This window comes from Tachypleus tridentatus, chromosome 7 (assembly GCF_004210375.1).
Source record: "Tachypleus tridentatus isolate NWPU-2018 chromosome 7, ASM421037v1, whole genome shotgun sequence".
In the NCBI taxonomy this organism is placed as follows: domain Eukaryota; kingdom Metazoa; phylum Arthropoda; class Merostomata; order Xiphosura; family Limulidae; genus Tachypleus; species Tachypleus tridentatus.
Genome location: NC_134831.1, coordinates 54,818,426 through 54,843,901, shown reverse-complemented (window position 1 = coordinate 54,843,901; position 25,476 = coordinate 54,818,426). Strand labels below are relative to the sequence as shown.

At 32.5% G+C, this 25,476-nt stretch overlaps 1 protein-coding gene across 2 annotated transcripts; it reads right to left on the bottom strand.

Annotated features, from left to right (window-relative positions):
- Positions 1 to 451: 451 nt before the first annotated feature.
- LOC143255689 (trace amine-associated receptor 9-like) lies at positions 452 to 17,314 on the bottom strand. 2 transcript variants are annotated; one of them, XM_076511746.1, is made up of 5 exons: positions 17,249 to 17,314; positions 16,611 to 16,872; positions 7,490 to 8,014; positions 6,067 to 6,363; positions 452 to 897 (listed from the first exon to the last, which is right to left on the bottom strand). In XM_076511746.1, the coding sequence occupies exons 3-5, from the start codon at positions 7,976 to 7,978 to the stop codon at positions 568 to 570; spliced, it is 1,116 nt and encodes a 371-aa protein (XP_076367861.1). In that variant the 5' UTR covers positions 7,979 to 8,014; positions 16,611 to 16,872; positions 17,249 to 17,314; the 3' UTR covers positions 452 to 567. The 2 variants fall into 2 exon arrangements, with proteins under 2 accessions (XP_076367861.1, XP_076367862.1); XM_076511747.1 differs by having other exon boundaries at positions 16,611 to 17,249.
- Positions 17,315 to 25,476: the final 8,162 nt, after the last annotated feature.

The window sequence follows — 25,476 nt, the reverse complement described above, 5'->3', positions numbered from 1 at the left end:
CAGTTGTCACGAACAACACTGTTATGGTGTGAAACAGATTAACAGAATAAATTGCAATTATTACACATTTCATTTAATTAATTTACAAATCAGATTTTAGGGTGACAATTAATGATACATTATTGTTATTGTATTTTAATTGTAATACATCATTTTATATTCTACCGCGTTAAATTAGTATTATTAGAAAAACATTTGGAAAGTTTTTGTTTGCTTTTTTGACATACTTCTAGCTTGCAATTATAATACGTAACATTAAGGTAAAAGGTAAGACATATCATTTTGTACGATAATGATCATTTTCCTTTTTAATCCACTCATTGCTTAGGTAGCCCATAAGAGAATGTGCAGTAAGAAAAATAGTTTTATACGATATGTTATATATTTTCCTTTATTTTGAAGAATAATAGCTTACAAAACATATCTATGTGTGGTACGAATATTTCTTCTCATGATCGCAGAATTTTATTTCATTTGTTTTATTTAATTTACAGCATAAAAAAAGATGCTGAAACAGTTAACAATGTTTAATAATTGTACTCATTGTGGTAAATTGCAAATAAAATATCATCTTCCATTTGTTTCCAGATGAGCATTGGTTGCAATGGCATTTGGATCAAAAGGACGCTGTGCCTTCCAAAATATTCTATATATGATATTGAAAGCTATTGACCTAAACGATTTGTTTAGTACACCGTAAATGATCGGATTCCAAAAACTGTTGCTGACAGCAATCCAAGTGACAGTAAACTCCAAGTCACTAGAGGGCGAGCTTTCAAGAACTGATGTAATGAGTTGTGTCATCGTCCAGGGAGTCACTCCAGCCACGAAACCTAAAGCTATCGCAGCCACTGTTAATGCTGATCGATAGTTTCTAATCTTCTCTTTCGTTTGAATCTACAAAATAATAAACAATAAACATACTAAATATCAGTATTGTGTTTAAGGCTTAGAGTTTTATAACAGAAACTTTAAGTAAGAATAAACCAGGCGTTAACGAAGTAGTTCTAGAAATTCTTTAATTATTGTGATGACAAATATTTGGTATTACTTCAAAAAATGTATCTTTTTACATTCCCCTGTGGGACAGAGTTAATTTTTAGGAACTTATAACGCTAAAATCTGTGGTTCGATTCTCCTCGATAGCTACAGCAGATATCCTAATGTGACTTTGCTTTAAAATAATCAAAAAAGCAATAATTTTACATTCCTTTTGGAACACAAACTGACCCCTGGTGGCTTAGTGGTAAAGCAGATGGTTTATAATGCTAAAATTCGATAATACACGTTGTGGGCAAAGAACAGATAACCCGTTTTGTATCTGTTTGCTTAATAACAAGCAAGCAAACAACCAGTAGAAATAAAAAAAAACACAAAACATTATCAAATATATAACCATTAAGTCTTCTGTCAGAGAAAACTGGAAATAGGATTGATATAATCCTTATCCGCGAAACAAGAATTAAATTAGTACAACGAATATTGTATTTTAATGACATATTCAAGTGATATGTTTGATATCGTTATTATATGGAAAACAGTTGTTGCACTCGTATTTGTTATTACTTCTTTGTAATTGAACATTCAATAAAAATATGTGATAAGCACTTCTACTAATGATGACTTTATTTATGATCCAAAAATACATGAAACTGTACGATTTAAAAAAAAGATAAAAATGCACTACTGTTATATTTAAATCAACATTTATTTAGAAAATGTTCTCTCTTTAATCATCTACAGTATTTCTCATGAATCAAATACATTTTATAATAGGTTTAATAACAAAGTCATTTTATTACTACCATCACGCAAAAGTAAACTTTCATTTTTTCAAATGGTTTGCTTTTGAAGCTTTCTTCTTCTACCAAATATGTTATCGAATAACTAACAAACAGATCCTAAAAAAGAACAACTGTTTTTTGTTATTGCTGATAAAAAGTGGACTATCTGCGGGAAATTTACCCTCGTATTAAGGTGGTTAAGGCACTTTGCTCGTAATCTGAAGGTCGCGGGTTCGAATTCCTGCCACACCAAACATGCTCTCCCTTTCAGCCTTGGAGATGTTATAATGTGACGATCAATCCCACTATTCGTTGGTAAAAGAGTAGCCTAAGAGTTGGCGGTGGGTGGTGATGACTAGCGACTTTTCCTCTAGTCATACAATGTTAAATTAGGGACTGCTAGAGCAGTTAGCCCTCTTGTAGCTTTGCAAGAAATCAAAACAAAACAAAACAAACCTTCGAATATTGGTAATGACGTAAAACAACAGAGTTGATCTTTACACAGCTATTCAATTGGGGGCGCTATAAATCAACTGGATTATGTGCTATAGTATAGTAATTGTAAGATAGAGCAAAATTTCACAACTTAAAGTGTTAAGTAGCCTAACAGCTGTATTATTTTTCGTTTTTTAAACACTCTACCATGTGTTTTGTACCAATCCGTAATAATATCAGTAGTCTTGTTTTCTAAGCTCAAAAAAGAAAAAAATAGTCTGAAATTTTAGATTCAAATTTCAAGGAGTCCGAACAGGGGAGGCGTAATACAACAAGGTATAATTATGAGTCAGAACTAGTCACTGAAATATTAACAATATTCTAAATATTACGTAATTTCAAACAGCGCATTGTAAAAAAAAACATTCACAAAATATGATTTGTAAACAGCTTTGTGAAACAGAAGTACTTAACGTTATTTTGACGTCAATTGTCATTGCTTTTATTTGGTAGAGGACATTTGGTCAAAATTATGCTCGCATATGTTCTAAGAGTTCCTATCTAAAGCAACAGATATAAAAAAGGTTTTCTTTATAAAAGTTACTTTTTTTCTCCAACACCTAATTAATCACTTCACCATTTCTGTGATTGAATACAATTTTAAAATCCTTCTTTTATAAACAACAAATTTAGTAATTTGTTCTTAGAAAACACAAAAGTTTACCTTAAATTTGGAAGTAGTAATAATGGTTGGGATCTAGCTGTAACATATTGTGTTCATCTAGTTTAATATAGCTTATAGAAGATGTTGTACTCTAAGGACATTTCGTGTCTAATAGGGTGTTGTTTTCAATCATTTGACCACATGTGGCAAGTAATTACGTGTACATTGTGTCAACAAAAGTTTCATGTCTTTGTTTTTACTCAAGTGGCTTTTTTATATTTGCCTAATAGAAAACTTTCATGCATTCTCCCGTACTGCCAAACCTGGTATCTAAACACTGTTGTTTTTGTTATCCTTTTTGTTATATTATATATATATCCTTAATGAATTTAAATATTTCACCGAAATTCCTAGCAATCAGTTTTCAGTTGTTTGCTGTGTCGGTTTGTAATTTGGCAGTTTTCAAGTAACATAGTTAAATTATTAAATACAGAGTTAACAATGTCAAGCACCCTAGTGACACAGTGGCATGTCTACAGATTCATATAGCCAGAAACCGGGTTTCGATACCCATGGTAAACAGAGTACGGGTGTAACTTTTGCTTAATTTTAAATAATCAATCAGAAACAATGTCAGTTTCCAACTCTACTACCGTCTGTAATTACTTTGAAAAAGAAAAACATTGATTCTACCAGCTCATTTTTCACCCACATAATTCTGATTCTCATTTCTTTAGTTATTTTCTCTGTTGAGATAGTCTATACTTGTCTTATTTTGCTATTTTCTTGTTCTAAAGCTCGATAAAGATGATATTTATGTTACCACTGTATCCTGGAATAACCCAGTTGCGTGCCAGAACCATCTGACGGAATAACCATGAATCTAAAGCAGTAGAATTACGATTTAAGAACGTAAAAAATATATATACAAGACAACTAAAAACACTAATGCTAATTGATTGTATTTAATAAATCGCTGGTTTGAGCCAAGAATAAAATTATAAAGATTAACAGAGAACAGATGTACGGTAAACTAATGGAAAACACATATTGGAAGTAACTTAAGTACGTGTTTATGATGATTGAAACTTCCCATACAACAAGTAACGCATATTATTTTATTTATTAAGAAAGCGAGTATTTGTAGCGAAGTAGTTTGGTTTTCTTTATAATTCAGCACACCTATTTCTAAATATGCTTGCTCTTTGAGTAGTGGAGGCATTATAATGTGACGGTAACTCAAACTATTGGACGATAAATATTAACCCAAGAGTTTGGTGTTCGTAGCGTCTTTACTCTAGTCTGTCTCTTCAAAATTAGAAACGACTAGCGCATTTAACTGTCGAGAAATTGCGCAAAATTTAACAAAAAAAAAAACAACAAGTCATTTCCTTTCAATACTCTAGGCAGGAGCATACCATAAGAATGACTATTCCTTTCTAGTAACGAAATACAATTTGTGTGTGTGGCATTTGAAATGTCTTTTACTAGTCACAAGAATAGTGATGTTTTGTATTTAACAGCAAAGCTGCACAATTGGATATCTGTACTATTCCTACCATTGGCATTGAACCCAGATTTTTTATTGCATAAGCTTTGAAGTTTGCCTCTGAGCTACTGAAGGGAGAAGAAATAGTAATACACTTTAAACGTTTATAGATTGCATTTTTTCGTTATCCTAATTTTGCTGTTTTTTGACCTGTTTATGTTTGGACTTTGAATATCATGATGGACTGGGACACATTTAGCAAAAAAAAAAAAAAACACGTAAATATTCATAAAATAATCGAACATTCCTTCAAAAATATGGAACTTGTAGTTAACAAATACAATATATTTTTGACAATATCGAATTAATATTGGTCCTCGCCATGTTTAACTAAACGTTTCTATTTGCTCTAGTTTAGCCAGTTTGAACAATATACTTAATTTATTTCTCCCTTAGAAAAGAACTTCTTCTTAATAACACTTTATCATAGTGAGCTACTACTAACATGTAACATTTGACCATACTTTTTCTCATGAAGTATACTTTATTGAACAGATTAAATATCATAAAAGTTCATATATTCTACAAAATATTCTTTGTGACTGAACAATAAAATTGATGACTTATAACGCTGATATTAGTGTTTCAATCCCTATTGTGGCCGCAAGTCAGATATCCTATTGTGAGGTGTTATGTTTAAAATATTTTATTTACTTGTTGTTAAATACAGAGCTACACAATGGGCTATCTCTGCTTTACCCAGTGGGATATCGAAATTCACTTTTTAATGTTATAAGCCTTTAGACTAACTGGTAAACCACCAGGAATGGGCACGTGCTTGAAATAAACCAAATAGTGTGTTGTTTCTGTTTGCATGAGAAAACATTAATGGTATGATTAAACAATACGAAGTGAAATGTTCTTCAATATACATGGAATTATTTTTATTGAAAAACTTTTAAATTTAGTTTTTTTCATACTTTTAGTTCTCACATGTTTGTTAGTTTAACTGGGTAAAAACTTTATTAAATCAGCATAAATTAAGTTTATTAGGAGTTATTGAATGCTTATAAGTTATATGGTAAATATTCGTAGGCTCCTTTGTTTGTTCTTTAAGCACAAAGCTACCCCATGAGTTACTTGTGCTCTGCTCATCCATTTAACGAAATTAAGTTTTAAGCGACTTACCTCTGAGCCAATAAGTATGGGGTACTATTTGTAGGTATTAGAAATGTACATTATTTCTATAAAATATAGAAGAGACAGCTTACATAAGTTTTAAAGTGTAATATTCGATAGGGGCATGGCTAGGGGGTTAAGGCACTCGACTCGTAATCTGAAGGTCGCGGGTATGAATCCCTGTCACACCAAACATGCTCGCTCTTTCAGTCGGGAGCGTTATAATGTGACGGGAAGTCCCACATTTCGTTGGTAAACGAGTAGCCCAAGAGGTGGCGACGGGTGGTGATGACTAGCTGCCTTCCCTTTAGTCTTACACTGCTAATTTAGGGACGGCTAGCGCAGATGACCCTCGTGTAGCTTTGCGCGAAATTCAAAACAAACCGCTATTCGATAAGCTTTTCTGATATATTTATTTTATTCATAGGTGAGTTAAATGAAAATTTAGAATGAAATGTATACAATCAGAGAGTAACCGTTTTAAACAAAACTCAAACTGCAAAATTTAAACTCACCTCTTGTACACAACTACACTGACGTATATTATCATCAATGGTAGATGGCGCCACATACACCGTCCTTATTTGCTTGCGTGCAATATATAAGATTACGACATAGCAAAACAAGATGATAATTAATGGAGGGAAAAAAAATAAGGTGCACGCTAGAATAATGATAGTTTTGTTGGCGTAGTACGGTTCACACACTTGAATTCCATCAGAGTCGAAGTAATAGTGACCAGAAGGATAAATCATTACACAATAAGCAGTTACCGAAAAAAACCATGAACTAAGAATCATTGTCAGACAGACCTGAAACAGAAAAAATATGTTCACAACAAATAAAGAAACGTACTCTGTTCAGTAAGAACAATATCAACAAATATTACTTCAATATCTCTTGACAAATTTAATATAGGTTATCTAGTTTTTATGTAGATACGGCTACTTGTTAGAAGAAATTATAAAAATTGCTGGTATTATATGTTTTCTAATCGTTTCAAGAATGTGTGATATACTGGTTTATATATAACTCGCATAACACTTTTACACAGTTCTCTTATCAAGACCTATTTTATCCCTGTTCAGTCATAGCCAGCAGTTTGTTGATGATACAAATGAAGTAGCTATGGCAGAAGTCGAACACATCATCAAATTGGAAACACAAGTCGGTAATAATTAGCAACTTATTAAAGTTGAAAATCAGTTACAATAAGCAGATTGCTGAAAATACAAGTCAATAATAACTAGCAACTTACTGCCGATACAAATATCATCAATAATTATTTGTTTGTTTATTGTAACTCCACAAAGCTACTCGATGACAACTTGTATTAACAGTCCCTAATTTAGAAGATATGTTAAACGGAAGGCAGTTATTCAATACCACCTATCACCAATTCTTGGAATGCTCTTGACCAACGAAAAATTGTATTTATCGCCACATTATAATGCATCTACGGCTGAAAGGGCAAGCATGTTCTATGTTTGAGACTTGTACTAGAAACCCACAGGTCGCAAGTCGACTACTATAACCAACATGCCGTGCTAGGCCATCATGTATAATTAGCAGCTTACTGAAGATAAACGATAGCCATTATCAACTAGTTGTTGGAAGTTTATATACAAAGTTTCTGATTAACAAATGAGTATAAATAATATTCGGGAACTATGTAGCAATTATGAATAAATTTGCTACTTTTAAGTATTCGATACACAAGTAATGTTTTAATATTTTTCTTCTAAAAGTAGCGCCTTAAATTTGGAAGTAGAAAAGTTTTTAACTACAACAACAAAACTGTAATCCGTTACTAAGATATTACTGTTACATCCCATATAAAATCACTTCGATCTCTTAACATCGTTTTATTAATGTTACACCAGTTAAACACGCTTTATTTGAAGTGTAGTTATTGTGACATAAGAAAGAGGTCAAAACCTTTCTGGTCATCCATGTGTGGTATTGCAAGGGAAAGGCGATACATATGTATCGGTCTATAGCTACACACATCAAAGCTAAAGTTGATTCGTGGAATAAGGCCGATATGAGCAAAGCTTCCATTGCACAAACAAAACGACCGAAAGGCCAGCATCGGTAGAGGGCAGGAAACACGCTGAAAGGTGTTACAAAAAGTCCAACAGCGAGGTCAGTACACGCTAATGATGTCATAAACATCCTGGGTTGTTGCCTAAGGTAACGAGAATGATGCTGACTGTGAAGCACAACAATCATTAGAATATTCAACGTCAGAATCGCCACGGTAACGAAAATAATCCAAACAGCTTTGGTGACTTCTAAAGCGCCCGGGGTAACGGTAACTAGCCAACCGGTATCATCCCAACAGGACTGGCCGAAAAACGGAAGATCGTTTGAGGAGTTCTGACCATTACATGTCGTTTGACCAGTTCCATCAAATAGGCTAGCCATTCGTTTTCATACTCTTTTCACTTCTTTTTCTTTTTTCTAAATGAGGTAAAAACAAACAAACAAACAATATCAGTTAAGCATTATAAAACTAGAACTTTATTATAAACAAGGTTTTGCCTATGGTAATTAAATCTACAATTGAACGCTAATTATTCAAACTAAGAACGTAAATTGTAAATTCCTTCTGATGATAAAGTATGGTTCGAATACAAATACATATATATAACATTTTTTATTTTGTAAGATACGTTAAAGTAAAAAAGTAACAACACAAAAAAGAACATTTTTAAGACACCTACTATATTAAAACTTTGCTTTAATCACGTATGATTTTATACATTAAGAAGAGGGCCCCCAGTGGCACAGCGGTATATCCGCGGACTTACAATGCTAGAAACCTGGTTTCGATACCCGTAGTGGGTAGAGCAAAAACAGCCCATTCTGTAGCTTTGTGCTTAACTATAAACAAACGTTAAGGAGAGAAGTGTAAGAATCATTTTATAAAAAAATTATGTGGTAAAGCAGAGAGCTCCAAAACTAGTTAATTTCATAAAGCAAGATATAACTACTTCAAACCCAAAACGTTCTCTAGCGTTAAAAAGTCACAGTTTTCTTGCTATATTGCTTAACACTGTATTAAGATGTTAGAAAGTCTTTAAGTACAAGTATACAATGGTATAAATTGTAAGTGTTTGAATCAAACTTGCGCGAAGAAGACTATGGAACATATAGCTAATCAAGGGGCATCTATATTTTGTGTTTATATAATTTAAGAACGTGTCCCTAGAAGACACGATAAAATTATTGTTTTAACTCCTGTAACTGACCGGATGTATTCCAGACATCCTAATTTAAAATATGAACATTTAAGAAAACAAAGATTCTTATTGCAAGTCATCAATTAATGTAATCTCTTTCTCGTCACCTACTCCTAGGCCATGGACATATAAGAAATAGTTAGTTAGTTAATTATCACCATTAGATTCCATCTAGGAACATAGGGCCGCAATCGCTTGCGGATTCTTCAACCAGTATTTAAGTGAGTAGGTTGTTAGCCCACTGCACCGAGCCATCCCTAATTTAGCAGTGTAAGACTAGAGGGAAGGCAGCTAGTCATCACCACCCACCGCCAACTCTTGGACTACTTTTTTACCAACGAATAGTGGGATTGACCGTTACATTATAACGCTTCCACGACTGGGAGGGCGAGCATGTTTGGCGCGACGCGGGCTCGAACCCGCGACCCTCGGATTACGAGTCGCACGCCTTACGCGCTTGGCCATGCCACGTCAGATAAGAAATAGTAGTGTAGGTTATTCCTGTAATAATATTGTTTATAAATAGCCATAAAGTTACTGAATTATAAGATGAGTAATCTTGAATTTCGGTCTATAAGACCAAACTAATCATGATTAATTTCTACTTCATGATATATTCATTACTAGAATGTAGCTTTAAGTTACATGCTGTGAATAAATGTTTTGGTCCTTGAGCTTAAGATATAGTTTTAATGAAAAATTATGGCTTTCATCAATCGTGACTGATAATGCTATCAACAAAAAATATTGGTTCAGGAAATGATGAGAAAGTAGGATTTATAATCTTCAAAATACAGGGAAATAACCGGATGATTGTTGAAAATGATTTGTGTTAATACCCTACACTAACAGCTTAACAAGCAAGCTAAGCACAACAGAATATTTTTACCATGGATGTTACTATTTCAAAATATCTCAGACAATTATATTTAAAAGCAGCAGGTGTATACAAACTAGAATATGGGAAAATAAATGTATTTATAAAATTTGGATCTATACAACTGTTGATATACATATATAGATCTAACCTTTAAATTCGTAAACCTAACACGTGGTTTAAAATGAGAATTTAAATAATTAGTAGACAGTAGGTCCTGGAGCTCCCACATCTAAAACTTCCATTTATTCTTCTACAAGGAAAGCAAGATAATAAAATCAGTATACTTATATAATAATATGTTACTACAAACACATCTCCAGAGTCACAGTTAAACTTAGCTCCAGAGGTTCGTATTCCAGATTCCATACTAGTCAAATACTTCTATATTCATTTATGGTTAGGAAAACTCTATCTTTCTCTTTCACTCTGTATTCGCCTATATCTGGTAAACTGATGGATAGAATGTCACCAAACCTGGTTTATGCGCTTAAAGCCTTTTGGATAGAGGTCGGCGTTCGGACCTGACCTCACTATTTCTTCTCCTAGTAATTATTATCCGAAAAATAGAAGTAACAATTACTTCTTAATCCCTGTTACAAGCTGTTATGAGCAGTTAGCTAGTTGTGTGAATTATTTTAAAATAATAAAACTGTTAACAGATCAACATGTTGAGACCATAAAGTTTAATTCCTGTGACTAAACACTTGAGATCAGAAATAAAATAGTTCAATTTGTTACAGATTCTTCAATATCCAAACACATGAGAAATGATAACATTTTAGCATAAAATAAGTAAATGTTACTATTAGGTAAAGAAAGATCACATATTTCCAAGAAATAAATCCTGGATGTTTACAAAACACACTTTAGAGAACCGTTGTTTTTATGTTAAAATTGGCTGATGCAGATTGTCAAATATTCCAATTAAGTGCGATGTATATATTCCAATAATCAAATTACTATTATTTTTTAAACTAATTGACGCATAAATGTATATCTTGACGTTAACATAAAACATTATTAATATAGTCCTTCTTTCGTAAATTAGTTTTTATAAAACATATCGACATGACTTAGTAATGTTGAGAATATGGTAAGTAACTATAAGGATATCCAAAGTTGATAAAGTATTTTGGGGCATTAAACTCGATTCCGATTTCTTAGATGTAAGCTCGAGGGCTAAATATCAAGGTTAAAGACACTGTAGTGGTCACATGAAAGACAATTCCTTGTGCAGCTGTGTACTTAATAAAAAGCAATAATCACAAGTTATCAATATAAAAACTAATAAGGCATTTTCTTATTAAAGTAAGAAATTCAACTAGCATATTGAGAAACGAATTTACTAGCTGAAAACTAATCCATGTTGTCTAAAGATATTCGTTTTACATAAAGTCATAAGATAAAGCAAGTACACACATATACACACGTATATATGTAAATACTATTTTTCTTGTTTCATTGCAAAGCCGCACAATAGGCTATCTACACTGTCGTTAGCAGGAATCGAAATGTGGATTTAAGCATTATAATCTACAGACTTACCGTTGACCCACCAAGGAATTATGTATACTAATAAAACATAATTTAAAGCTTATAAAGTGTGTAAAACATTTCGTAATTATTCTCCATTATTCACATATTTATCTATATATGAGAATAGATTTCTAGGTAGTTTTTGGTATAGTTGAAGGTAAATTGGCAATTATATAATAAACGGTGCTTATATAGAGTATATTATTTAAAAATAAAACGACAAGGTTCAGAAATAATGCAAAACTACACACTGAAATAAGGCTCTTAATATAGGTATAGCACTCGAAAACATTTTTACTTAGCAACTGCAAAACTAATTAGTTACAAAAAATCGCAGCCTGAGATCACAGTATTTGAGAATGTTTGTTCAACATTCTATGTAAATATGAAACTAGGCAGTTTTGCCAGCATTTATCGCTCTTACAGCAAATCATTTTATTATTATTATAAATAAAGTGTTCTATAGATGTTTCTTATCCCTTTTTCTGTTGCTAATCTGGTGATTACTAAACCCAGGAAGTAGAATAAATCGTTGTTATTGGCTAAACAGCAAAGCAAATACTTTATACTAAAACGTAGCATGCAGAGAAGCCTCTTTAAACTGAGTTAAACGTACAGAGATGAACGGCCATTATTAATAATTATGCTGCAAAATATTCATTTTGATTAATTAGGCAGTGAGAGAGATTATAATTATTAGCTAAGCAAAGAAAATAATTTTTCTTGGCTAATTTCATCTGAAATCTAAAATATTTGTTGATAAATGTAGAGAAGATTAATTATCGATAATATTTAGTCCTAGTGAAACCAAAGCAAAAACCGTATGCAAGTTACAGTGTTAATTTAGCTCTGTATCGAATAGTTGCTGTCTTTTGAATTTCGCGTAAAAGTACACAAGAGCTATCTGTGATAGCCGTCCCTAATTTATCAGTGTTAGATTAGACTAAAGAAAAAACAGCTAGTCATTATCACCCACTGCCAACTCTTGGGCTACTCTTTTACTAACAAATAGTGGGATTGACCGTTATATCATAATGCCCCACTCCTGATAGGGAGAGCATGATAGGGACGAGAATTCGACCATCAGATTGCGAGTCTAGAACTCCAACCATTCGGCCATGGCTCTTAAGCCTAAGACAATTTCGGTGTCTGTTATTAAAAGTATTTCGTATTATTATAGCTATCACGCATTTAACGAAATACTATTGTAATAAAGATATAAAGCTGACCGCGAAGGTACACTTAATATTAGATAAGGATTAAACCCGCGTTCTCTATCAACATTTTCTTTTAACTTACGAGCTACTATTCGAAGTTTAAATTTATAATTCATTTTCAAAAATTGTAGTTTATGCTAAAAGCTGAAAATGAGGTTCAATTTTTTTCTACACACCGTGCACATCCTGCTTCTATTCGCTGTTCTGTTTCCATTTGCATCAAAATATTTTTATTTGTTTTAAACAACGAGGAATACAAGTAAGTTATTGCACATTGCATTACTTACTGTTTAGAGGAAAAAAAAACAAAATTACACACTGCATGAATATATGCATATTTACACAACGTAAAAACGTTTAGTAACATAATGTAATGTCCTCACTCATTTTTTGTCTCTATTATCGCCATTACATAACACCTCTGCATCGTTGGTGTCATGCAAAGAGCAACAATTAATTTCTAGACAAGGAGAACGTAAATAAATATATTTACAAGCAAGAAGCAAAATTGTCACTGACACACAGTGAACTAAAATATAAATATTGTATAATTATTGCTTATTACAGCTATTTGAAACAATGGTACTGTCTCTAATGTTTTGTTAATCTGTGTTCTCGTTTTAAAATGTATTACATTTCCGAGGATCGGTTCTGTCGACAGACCTTCTGTTTTTTGTTTTGTTTCTAGTTAGACAAAAAACTATAGAAATAAATTACATAAAACATTATAAATAATATGAATTTATATCTTAATTATCATCTTAATTGTATTTAGTATCTTTATGACCTTTTAAATGATGAATTTTTCCAAATTTTATTAAAAATGTTATAATTTTGCTTTTCAGAAGTTTACTCTGGCTTATATTTTTTATTTTTTATGTTGTCAGCTTATACCCTGAAAAAATTGTCCAATAGAGTTTTTCTCAATAAAACTACAGGTTTTCGTATGATTATATACTGACGCGACCTGATATTGCGATAGAGCTGTAAGTTTCAGAGCTGATGAGTCATATTAGAATGTATGTGTACCACAAAATCGTCTCTGCGTTTCAACTTAAGTGGGTGCATTATGAGAGACAATCAATAACTTAGTTGTCTTGTTGCTTAGTTCTCTTTCTGGTCAGTTGTTTAATATAAAAACGGCGGCAGACCTCAGAAGTAGCTTTGACAAAATTGCCAAATGCGAATATAACGACTGATTTCATTCCAATAACACTATACGAAATTTATGAAAAGTACGTATGATCATTGACCTAAAAAAATTTAAAAACTGTAAGTAAATTATGAAACAGATATGTAAAAGTAGAATCTGATTATCTATTAATGATCTGAAAGTTATATTTTATATACCCTACCAATTTTGTCTAGTTTCGTATTCATTTACTTATTTATTTTTATTATTTTCTATTAGTTCGTATTTATTTAATTTTTTCCCACACTGAAACAATTACGTAGTTAAATAAAAATAACATAAAGTGTAATCAATCTATAACGATATAGATAAAACACCAGGTAAAATTTCCTTACCTGAGTTCTTGTTGTAGTTTTCGAAATGGAAAGGTAACACACAGATATAATATCAACAACAATTTCCACGTCTATAATAGTTTGTACACTATTTCTAAACATACTGAGTTCACTTTATTAATTAATATTTACAATACTACTTATTCAGAACTTGTAGGAATAGAAAACTTTATTTATAAGCAATTGGTAAATGATTAAAGTTTTTAATCTGATTAATCCTCCTTTCCTTTCATTGGTTGTTAGCTGAAAGGAGTGTCTTCTTTCAAACCTAGAGTAGATGCTTATTTGTCAAGACTTTCCATATGAAATACAGATATTCAAGTTCATCCAATCAAATCATAGAAACTTTAGAAATATATTAATATCTTTATAATTTATTCTTAGATACAATAAGCTAAAAAGATAAGACGAAAAAATATAACATGTTTTTTATTTTCACAATAAATAATAACAAATGGTCGAACGTTTTTAACGTTCGTTCTAAAATTAACTAGATAACATTTATAAAATATATTGACAATTTCCTACACTATTTTATGGCTCAGAATTATTGAAATAGATGAGATTTGTATATATGGGTAAAATTGGCACTCGAAATCATCTAAGGTGACTGCGGTCTACAGATGGTTAAGTGACATCTCCTCATGTCTCGAGACGATGCGCTGCTTTTAAGAACCGGCTTACTTTACAAGAACCATATTTGAAAAGCTACTCCTTCTAAGTGAAATTTTCCTAGGTTGCATTTTACGCCTTTTACACCCTTATGATTCATTTATGTTATATTTGCTTTTTCAGTTAACAACTGTTTGAAAAATGTATTGCGAACCCGAAATTCGTTAAAGATATGGTGAACCTTTCTTACCTTAATTTATTATTTATACCTTGTGACTTGTCCCTAATTGCGCTAGCCGTCCCTAGTTTAGCACTAATATTAGAGGGAAGACAGCTAGTCACCACCACCCACCGCCAACTCTTGGGCTACTCTTTTACCAACGAATAATGGGATTGGCCGTCACATTATAACGCCCCCACAGCTAAAACGGGCGATCATGTTTGGCGCGACGGGGATGCGAACCCGCGACCCTCGAATAGATTAATAGTAGTAGCTTAGCGTCGGATACTGCTAATTAGCTGTCCTTGGTTCATTCAGCAGTTTCCAAATTAAGAATAGCTTTGTTTGAGCCTCCGGGATTCTTGACCAAGATGTTTACTTCATGTGCCACGTAAGTGCCGTGCAAGTTGAAGATACTTCAATATCAATATTTTGTAGAGTATAACAAATACATAATTTTCCAGAAGCTGTGACATCAATAAACTTGACAACTAATTGTCATAGTGGCTAAAAACGTCACGAATATAGCTTAATCTGCAGTTTACATGAGCTATTTTAATGCCAATTAATTTTTACAATGTTTTACACACTAATCAGGTCAGTGATAAATCTATTTATTCAATGTATATAATTCGGACCAATGAACAAACATAATGATTTAAGGAATTGTAGAAAAAGATATGCTGCTCACTATAAAGGTTTTTCTTAAATTTCAAGTGGCTGGCCTTAATACTAACTTTAGCATCTCATACGCTATGAAATTTTTTATGCAGTTAGTTATTGGCAGTGGTACTTATGCTGATTTACTATCAGTTAAACCATATCCTGAGTTTTTGATGACGAGAAAACCCACTTAGAGAGAAAATATATATGCAAGCACCATACCAGCCGTTTTTACATATATACATATCCTGAGTTGTTTTCTAAAGAGGATGGCTAACGCTACTCGTTTTGATCAGTGCTTATCACTTGAGTAAATGGTTCACTCAGGGATTAATGAAATTAGTAGTTAATACGTGTTGTCTTTGTTTTCAGACTGGGATGAGTGAACTGTTGTGAAAAGCCTTATGGGGGTGAATGACATCGCAAAACGTTGAGAAACACTAGACTATGTATACATTTAAATAATATATAACCAGTTAACAATAACTTAGCTATAACTAGATACTACTTTAATTAAAAACTGGACTATATATAAATTTAAATGATAACCAGTTAATAATAACTTAGCTGGGCCTGACATGGCCAAGCGCGTAAGGCGTGCGACTCGTAATCCGAGGGTCGCGGGTTCGCACCCGTGTCGCGCCAAACATGCTCGCCCTCCCAGCCGTGGGGGCGTTATAATGTGACGTCAATCCCACTATTCGTTGGTAAAAGAGTAGCCCAAGAGTTGGCGGTGGGTGGTGATGACTAGCTGCCTTCCCTCTAGTCTTACACTGCTAAATTAGGGACGGCTAGCACAGATAGCCCTCGAGTAGCTTTGTGCGAAATTCCAAAAACAAACAAACAAACAGGCAATAACTTAGCTATGTATAACCAGGTACTACTTTCATTAAACACTGAACTATATATAAATTTAAATGATAACAAGTTAATAATAACTTAGCTATGACTAGGTACTACTTTCATTAAACACTGGACTAGATATAAATTTAAATAACCAGTTAACAATAACTCAGCTTTGACAAGGTACTACAAGGTGGATATTGTTACTAAATCCAGTTAAACACTGTTGAAGATGAATATTATTACTGTTGGAGATGAATACTGTTGCTATCTGTACCTAAGCTCTGCTGTGGGTAAATATTATTACTGCCTCTACCTGAACACTGTTGAAGATGAAAATTGTTGCTGTCTATACTTAAACACTGCTGGAGGGGAATAATGTTACTGCCTGTACTTAAACACTGCTGGAGGGGAATAATGTTACTGCCTGTACTTAAACACTGCTGGAGGGGAATAATGTTACTGCCTGTACTTAAACACTGCTGGAGGGGAATAATGTTACTGCCAAGCGTCTTCCATCACATTTGTACTTTCCAATGTGGCGACGTGCTGATTTCCAGTCTCTTCCGCATCATTATCTATTCCCAGAAAAAAAAAACACGAAAAAACTTCCACATTAGAATGCTAGAGAGTCTTGTCAATAAGATAACAAAACTAGAACTTAATCAGAAGACGAAAACGCTGTCGCTGCATTTTCAGTTACGAAAATAAAAAGCAACAAAACAGAACGTGAACTTCGATCGGTGAATATGAAGTAGACAAAACATTTGAAATGGTTTGTTTTAACATTTCAACAGCTGCAAAAACAACAACAACAGACAAACACGATTACATTTCTTCTTAACGTTGTGGAAATAATAGGAAATTTATACTTAACACTGTGTATTTGTTGGCGAATTGTATAACTATAATACATCATTTTCCAAAAAAAACGTCAAGTCATGCAATTCTTACGTCAAGAGTTACGACACAAAACAAACACTCAACTAATGTGAGGCATAATTCATGCTAACACGAAACAGTTTCCTGTAAACCTTATTAGTGGTAGCTCGCTGCCGTATCTGAGCTCTGGGTTGTCTAATTTAATTGAAAGCACACACATATATGTGGTGTGTATGTTTGTTGTCAACTTGCTATAGTAAAACTTATACTTTCAATAAATGCTTTATTGAACAGCCTCATGATCTGCGTTGTCAGCACAATATTCATAATGTTTACATTCCACTTAAGATTAGTAGAGTACTATCATAAAGCCATAGTTTTCCGATAAGAAGAAGTGATAACACTTTAGTATAAATAGCGTACTGTGACCTCTTGATTAGCGTCCTTACAGTTTAATTCACCCTGTTTAAAATTGAGCCGTTTATTGTTTCTAGAACATTCTGCATAGTAGAAAATATCATATATCACTAATATTTTCGTTAATTAAATTAAAAACAAGTTTGTTTTATTTTAATCGTTTAGTTTTCTTACGTATTCAGTCCGCCACTATAGTGAAAAATTCCACAACAAGAAAATTCGAATGCCTACACAAAAAATGTACTTATGTTTGATTGTTTTTCGAATTTTGCACAAAGCTATCTGTGCTAGCCGTCCCTAATTTAGCAATGTAAGACAAGAGGGAAGGCAGCTAGTCATCACCACCCACCGCCAACTCTTGGACTACTCTTTTACCAACGAATAATGGGATTGACCGTAACATTATAATGCCCCACCGCTGACATGGCGAGTATATTTGGTGTGAAGGGTTTCGAACCCGCGACCCTTAGATTCCGAGTAGAGTTTCTTAACCATCTGGTCATGCTGGGCCCTGCCAATTTATAAATTCATATGTCGGCCACACAGGGCCAATCCGCACTCCTCACTAGAAGGAAAGCATTTATAAAAGTCCCTGAAGAACCTATTTCTAACCACAAGTATTAATAAAGTAAATAACACAAACTACAGAAGAGAGCAGAGGTTGAAAAGTTGAGTTCTTATAGACTGTTGAATGTTGTTTATTATTACCATTATTATTTGTAGTAATTTGGGTTAAATAACAAAATAATAACAAGGCTTAGTAAGATTGATAAATAAGAATAGTAGGGTTAAAAGTTTAACTTACAGCTTAGCTTAGTGATGCAGCCTGTACTATACGGTTAAAAAAGGCTTAGGACTTGAATCAACACTTTAGGTTTAGCCATAATTTAACTTAATGGTAAATCGTTAAACAGGTTAAATACATTGTTTTATTAAACAAATACAATATGAAAACTATCAAATTGTATTTCCGTGTTTTAAGGATTAACTGATTTATTTGACCTCAGATCCATTAGTTTAAATCCAGCTTAAAAGTAGGTTATAAATCAGACGAATACAAAGTGGTATTTGTATCACGTAAACATCAGATAAAGTAAAGAAAAGTTATTTGTTACTTCTCTATAATTAATGATACATTTAATTACTTTAGTGCGAACATAAAGCAGTAACAAAAAATTTGATATATTTTATTCTCAAACATTAGGTTTAACGTGATTAGCAATGGGTTAGTGATATTCAGAAATGAGTATTTATTTCCAGGTTATAAATATGACAGTTAAGACTAGTGCAGTAGCGTTTACAGTTTGTTGAATTAAGCGTGGTCGGTACAATGAGTGGGATTTATTTGGGAACTCGGAGACTGGTATGTTTACTTACGGAAGCTAGTGCTAGGGAAGATGTGCAATTTGTTTGTAGATTTTGTAGGTTGAATAAAAAGTTGGAGGCTATCTAATTAAAGTAGAGACAATAGATAAAGAAAAGTGTATACTGTGGTAAATGACAAAAGGGTTTCCATAGAAACTTAAGCCTTCTCATGCAAGGACTACATCAGCTAACATTGATTTTAAGGAAGTTAGAAAGAGATAATTATAATGATCTTATTTTATTGAGCAACGGATGTCAGTCCTTGGTTTGTGCAGAAGAAGAACTATCAGAAGGAATGGTCAGAGAAAGATGTGGATGATAAACTTAAGGTGTTTGTATCTACAGATGAATCCTTGATCAAACTTGTGGATAAAATGGTCTGTACGATAAATAAAGAAAATAAAAGTATTAGATTATGTTATCTCGGGGCACGTAAAGGAGATATCTGACAGAGCAAAAGATATAATAAGGGGGTTAGCAATGATGTAGTTTTTGTTGTGTACACAGAGGCAAATGATGTAGAGACAGGTAGGTCAGAAGTTGATAAAGGTATTTAAAAAAAGGGCTGTAACTTAATTTTGTTGGGGATGTTGTCCAGAATTAACTGTGTAAATAACTTTATAAGTAGGTCATGGGAGCTAAATGCTAGTCTTAGATTAATATATAAGGATGAATTGACTGGCTTGTTGGACTTGCGGAATCAGTTCAATAGGAGAAGGGAGCTTTCAGAATGGATGGTTTACTTGTAAATAGGGTGGGGTCGGGTTTGTCTGTAAACGCTATTAAATTCAGCTGTAAAATGAACTTTAAACCTGGACTAGGCAGTAATGAAAGCCAGAAAAAACTGAATGAAGGCTGGATAATATCTAGAGAAATAGTTAGCAAACGAACTCAGTATAGAAGTGGTTCTAAGAATAGGCTTAATTATTACTAATGTAATGCTAAAAGTATAAAAATAAAACAGATAATTTTAGGGCACTGGTAGGAATGGGATATTTTTATGTAATAAGAATAACTGTAACATAGTTAGAGGTAGATTATTTTGATGGCTGAAATTTCTTTAAAATACAGGGTTATACGTTACTTAACAGTGGTAAAGTACTAAAGGGAGGAAGAGTAGCTTTATATGTAAAATATGAAGTACATTCTGTTGAAGTGTAGGAGGTATTTGAGTTTCTATTAGTGGTTTAAAGGGGAAAAAGCTTTTAGCAGGAATTTGTTATACACCACCAGATGATACTGATGAAATATATTGAGAAACACTACAAAGAGATTTAGACTTCAAATATAAGTATTTTTAAAAATAGAAGACAGCAGAAAGCTAAGTTACGATAAAATTGTATATTTTGGAATGTTATCTGGTTTTATTATTTTAGCTTTACAAACTAGAGTTGAATAACGAAGAATAATTAGATTTAGTAAGATTTAGGTTTTAGTAGTGTAATGTGTAGTATAACGTTAGATTAGGCTTAGTAAGCGTAACTGTTCTTTATGCTTAGTCATAATCCAATTTGCAGTGAGAATATAAGACACATTAAATACATTGTTTTATTTAATAAATACAGTATAAAAATAACATAACTGTAAACTTAGGCTTATCAGTGTTAAGAACGGGCAACTGGTACTTAATTATAATATCGGATCTTTGTTTTAATTCTATAAATAATACAATGGTTGAGACTACTTAAGTAGCTAAGTTATCCCAGTTTGTTAGGGACAATAAGTGCAGTGAATGACTTTATTTGAAAACTCTGAACTACTGTGCACTTTTAAGAAAACTAGTAGTGGAGATGTTAAATTTATTCGTAGTTCTTGCAGGTTGGAGGAAAATTAGAAGGTGATCCTAATTAAAACTGTGTAAAATTACAGCAGGAATTCAAGAGGAGCTTAACTTTTATATGAAAGGTCGGCATCAGCTATGATTAACAATGACATTCAGAAAATTAGAAAGAGCAACATTAGGGTTAAAACTAGTAGACTTAATTGTAAAGACCCTAATTTGCCGAGCGACAGATTTCAACTACTGGATTATGTAGACGAGGAACTATTAAAAAGAGGGAAAGTAGAAAGATGTGGATTACGAACTTAAAGAGGTTGTAGTTAAAGGTGATTAACTGATACGACATGTGGACAGAATAGTCTGTGGGCTAAATGTGGAGAAAATTAGATTATGTTATCCTGAGGCACAGGATTTGTTGTGCATGTTTGGGCTAACGATGTAAAGAAAAGTAAGTCAGATGAGATAATTAATAAGTACATGGAGTTGATAAAAGCATTAAAAGATAAAGGTCATAGATTAATTATGTGAGGGCTAGATTTAATTGTGAAGATGAAATTTTGAGTAGAACACTAGGGCTAAATGCTTGGTTGAAATTAATATGTAAGGATGATTTGTTTTTTGTTTTTGAATTTTGCGCAAAGCTACACGAGGGCTATCTGCGCTAGCCGTCTCTAGTTTAGCAACGTAAGACTAGAGGGAAGCCAGCTAGTCATCACCACCCACCGCCAACTCTTGGTCTACTCTTTTACCAACGAATAGTATGATTGACCGAAACATTATAACGCCTCGCTGAAAGAGCGAGCATGTTTGGTGTGACGGGGATTCGAACGTCTTAACCCGCCTGGACATGCCAGGCCAATGTGAGATTAATATTTTAGCTCTTAATGATGCAATAATTATAGCTTATTTTATCTTCAGACATACTAATTAGGAAATACTAGAGTCGAACTATGAATGAGAAAGGTTTCTAGAAACTGTTCAAGACGGATGTCTTCACCTGTTGACCAAGGCTCCCATTTGAAATAATGCTATTTTAGATTTATTCCAAGAAAAATTATCTGTTGTGAATTGGACAGCTGAATTATTTTGCGACACTGAGAAAAGTTTTGAAGAAAAAAATTCAATATTCAAAATAAATGTATTACTTACATAAAGAAAAGTGTAGCTGCAAGGTAAAAACCAGGTTGCCTCACAAAGGGTATAAGAGATAAACTTAAAGATAAGCATCACACATTTAAAAAATTTAAATTGACTGGAACTATAGAATATTTAGAATATTACAAAAGATCAAGGAAGTTGGGCAAACAGGAAATTAAGACATCTAAAAGGATACATGAAAACATTTTGGCTGAAAACTTAAAATTAACAGCAAGGATTTTAAAGTAAAGTACATTAGGAATAATGCAAATATTCGAATGGGGATAATACCATTAAGGTTAGGTTATTAAATTCTGATTTTTTCCAGTTTTTACTAATAAAAACTTAAGCATTGTTCCTCATCTCGAACGATTGGTAGATGAAAACAAAGTTGAACAAGACAACTTCATAAATTCTGAGCTTGTTAAAATAAAATTGGAAAGTTTAAAGAATAATAAGGATCTTGGGCCAGATAATACTTCCCCAAGGGTTTTAAAGGAAGTCGAGGACTGTATATTTGAGACACTCTCAACAATTTTTTTGTAATTCCTTGAATAGTCTGGATATTAGCTAATGTCACTTTCAACTTCAATTAAGATAACAGTTGTCTTCAGTAATTATATGTCTATTTGTCTTACATAAGTCGTGGGAAAAGTTTTGGAAAATCTGATGAAAGCTACTTTGAAAAGTCATTTAACAAAGTTTAATATTTTATCGGATAGTCAACATGGTTTCACTAAGAAAAAATATTGACTTGTAAATATTTTGACATTCTCTGGATAGGTTACAGCTTTGTAGATGAGGGTAAGAGTGTAGATTTGATATATCTGAACTTTCAGAAATCAAATGGTGAGGTGCCATATGAAAGACCTACAAAAAAGTATCTCTTTAAGTGTAGAGAATAATTAGAGTTGCTGAATAGAAAAAAAAGCATAGGGTTGTTACAAATGGGGTTCAGTCAAACTGGTTTCATATCACAACTTTGTTTCCTCAGAGCTCAGTGTTAGAACTTTTCCACTTTTTGATTTACGTTAATGAAATAGATGAAGAAATAATTAATAAATTAGTTAAATTGTTCATTGTGGACCTTGGATAAGAGATGAAGGAACTTATAGACTTGATAAAATACTCATTATATTTTGTGAAACTTCTGTATATGGATCATTATTTGTAATGACTGTTATTGTAAATTGTGTTATTGTTTGTATATTAAATATATTTGTATTAAATAAGGAAACTGTGTGTATCAATTTTGTTGGCAGGTATAAATTGGATACATATCGAAATTTATTTAACTTATAAATTATCATTTAACTCGGTTTCAGGCAAATTCGTTACGTAATAATGGGTAAGGGCAAAAACAGCAGGACTAGGGGAAGCAAATATAAATTTTGACACGGTAGGAGTCATCTTCAGCTAAGAATTATATTTTGCTAACAGGATAGTTGGATTTTGGAATGAGTTGCCTTTGGATGTTATAGAGGCAGTAAATTTAACTGAGTTTAAGATAAAGTTTAATAACTACATGAATAGAAATAGCTGACTTTAAGATTTTTTTAAATCTACTTATTTAGTAGTTTTAGTTTAGTTTAGGAATTGCTTGACACATGAGTTACCAATTGATCCGCTGCAATGATATGGCCGATTCACCAAAAGCTGGCTTCACCGTTACAACCCGTGATGGTACAATCATTGCTTAGTTTAAACTTCTTGGCTGTGTGAGAAGAAGTAAGATATTAAAGGAAATAGGTGAAAGAGTCATAACTACAGAAAATTTTAAGGTCAATTTAGGGAAAAATATTCAAGCTAGTCGAATTATTATTTTTGTTTCTTGTATGTTAATAAACATACACATTTAAATACATGTACCAGTATTAAGAATCATATGACTCTCACTGACCCAACACAGTGCTAAACATTTAAAAAAAACGTAATTGATCCGCGATCAAAATAAAAGTTGCTGATTACTGATTTAGAGGATGGGACAACTAAGATGATCTACTTTGATCTATTGATCTAATAGGTCCCTTTTTGTCTCTAAACATTATATTAGCTGACACTTGAGATACACACAGGGAAAAAAATTTAAACTGAGAATCAATAAAAAGATTAGATCCCAGTCTAAAGAAAACTAGAATAATATTTGTACTAATTTGCATAATGATAAACACCTGGTGTATGATATATGAAACATTTTTCGTGACGCGTTTGTTATGATGTGCAAAATATAATTTTTCCTCAGAAACTCATGTTTAAAACAGAGAAATACCATGTGCACTTTTATATATTACTTCAGTTTTTAACCTAATTTTAGAAAACTGACACAATATTGCTCAAAAGGCGATACACATTAATATTGCAATTGATAAATAAATTTGTTCAATGTTTAATGTCTAGAAAAGTACTATCTACAGTATTAGTTTATAAATGTTACTAATATTTGAACGCATAGCTATTCATAAAGTGATAACTGGTCTTAAAGCCCCTTACAGCAAACTCTAATACATTCACTTGTGAGAATGTGTTTTAACTCTCTATGTAAAGAACAGTGTTTTATCTTTGTGGTTTTAATAAATATCCAGAAAATGCGTTGTCACACAAAGTGTAGTAAGGGCCTCATTTTAACAGATATATTTACTAAAGTCTAATCTCGCAAATAGTTTTGTTCGTTTATGTGTTTCTTTGTAGCCTAAAGCAATGGACTACCTCGACTTTATCCATAGTAAAAAATCGAACCCTGTTTTTAGCATTGTAAGTCACTAAACATACTGTTGGCCCAGATACTGATATAAATAAGTATTGTATTATACTATAGTTTTTCAAAGAGTTTCCAATATTATTGTAGTACAGAGCAAATAACATATCTATCTTTCTACAGCACCAGAAAGGTGGCGTGTTCACATTTACGAAATACCGATCAAATACTACATGTACATTTGTATAGCAAGTGATACATCCTTGTTTACACAACACAGAGAAGTAATACAACCTTGATCCCATATCTTCAGCAGAGACTAAATGACTGGTATAAGTTCATTATAAATTGCCCAAATGCGTGTTGTATAATTTTATTTACTCACATGATATTTTAAAAATTGAGAAAAATCAGTGATTGTCACTTCAGAAAAAAAACAAAAAACTTTTGTGTCAGATACAGCATATACTGTCGTAACTAATAGGAAAATATAGATCTCATGGAGTAATTTTGTGTCAAATACAGAACATACATTGTAAAGAAACATCTAGCCTGAGACAGTGACATATTTCAGTATGTATATTCTTTATATAAATCTTTTCCATTCAAGTCTTATTGTTTCTAAATAAATATTTTTGTGGCTTATATTACTCTCTATTGGTAAAGTTTACTTAGTTTCAATTTGTGAAGCGAACTAAAGTTTTTGCAATTGATGAAGAAAGATCAACTTAGGTTACAGAGGTTTTTATATTACGTCTTTAATTGATATGTTAAGATTAATGTTGCAGTCAAGAAATTAATATGAAATAATTTACAAAAGACGTTTATCTTTCTCTCTCTTAAGTATTCATTAAATATGTTCTAAAATATATAATAGTAGTAAGTAATTTAAATTTTTCTGCTTCT

Bases quoted from the DNA above. Each gene is read 5' to 3' on its own strand.
- LOC143255689 (XM_076511746.1), bottom strand. From the start codon at position 7,978: ATGGCTAGCCTATTTGATGGAACTGGTCAAACGACATGTAATGGTCAG. The intron at 6,364-7,489 runs GTTTTGACCTCT...TTTCTGTTTCAG, and splicing joins ACACATGGATGACCAGAAAG to GTCTGTCTGACAATGATTCT. The intron at 898-6,066 runs GTGAGTTTAAAT...ATTATTTTGTAG, and splicing joins AGTGTAGTTGTGTACAAGAG to ATTCAAACGAAAGAGAAGAT.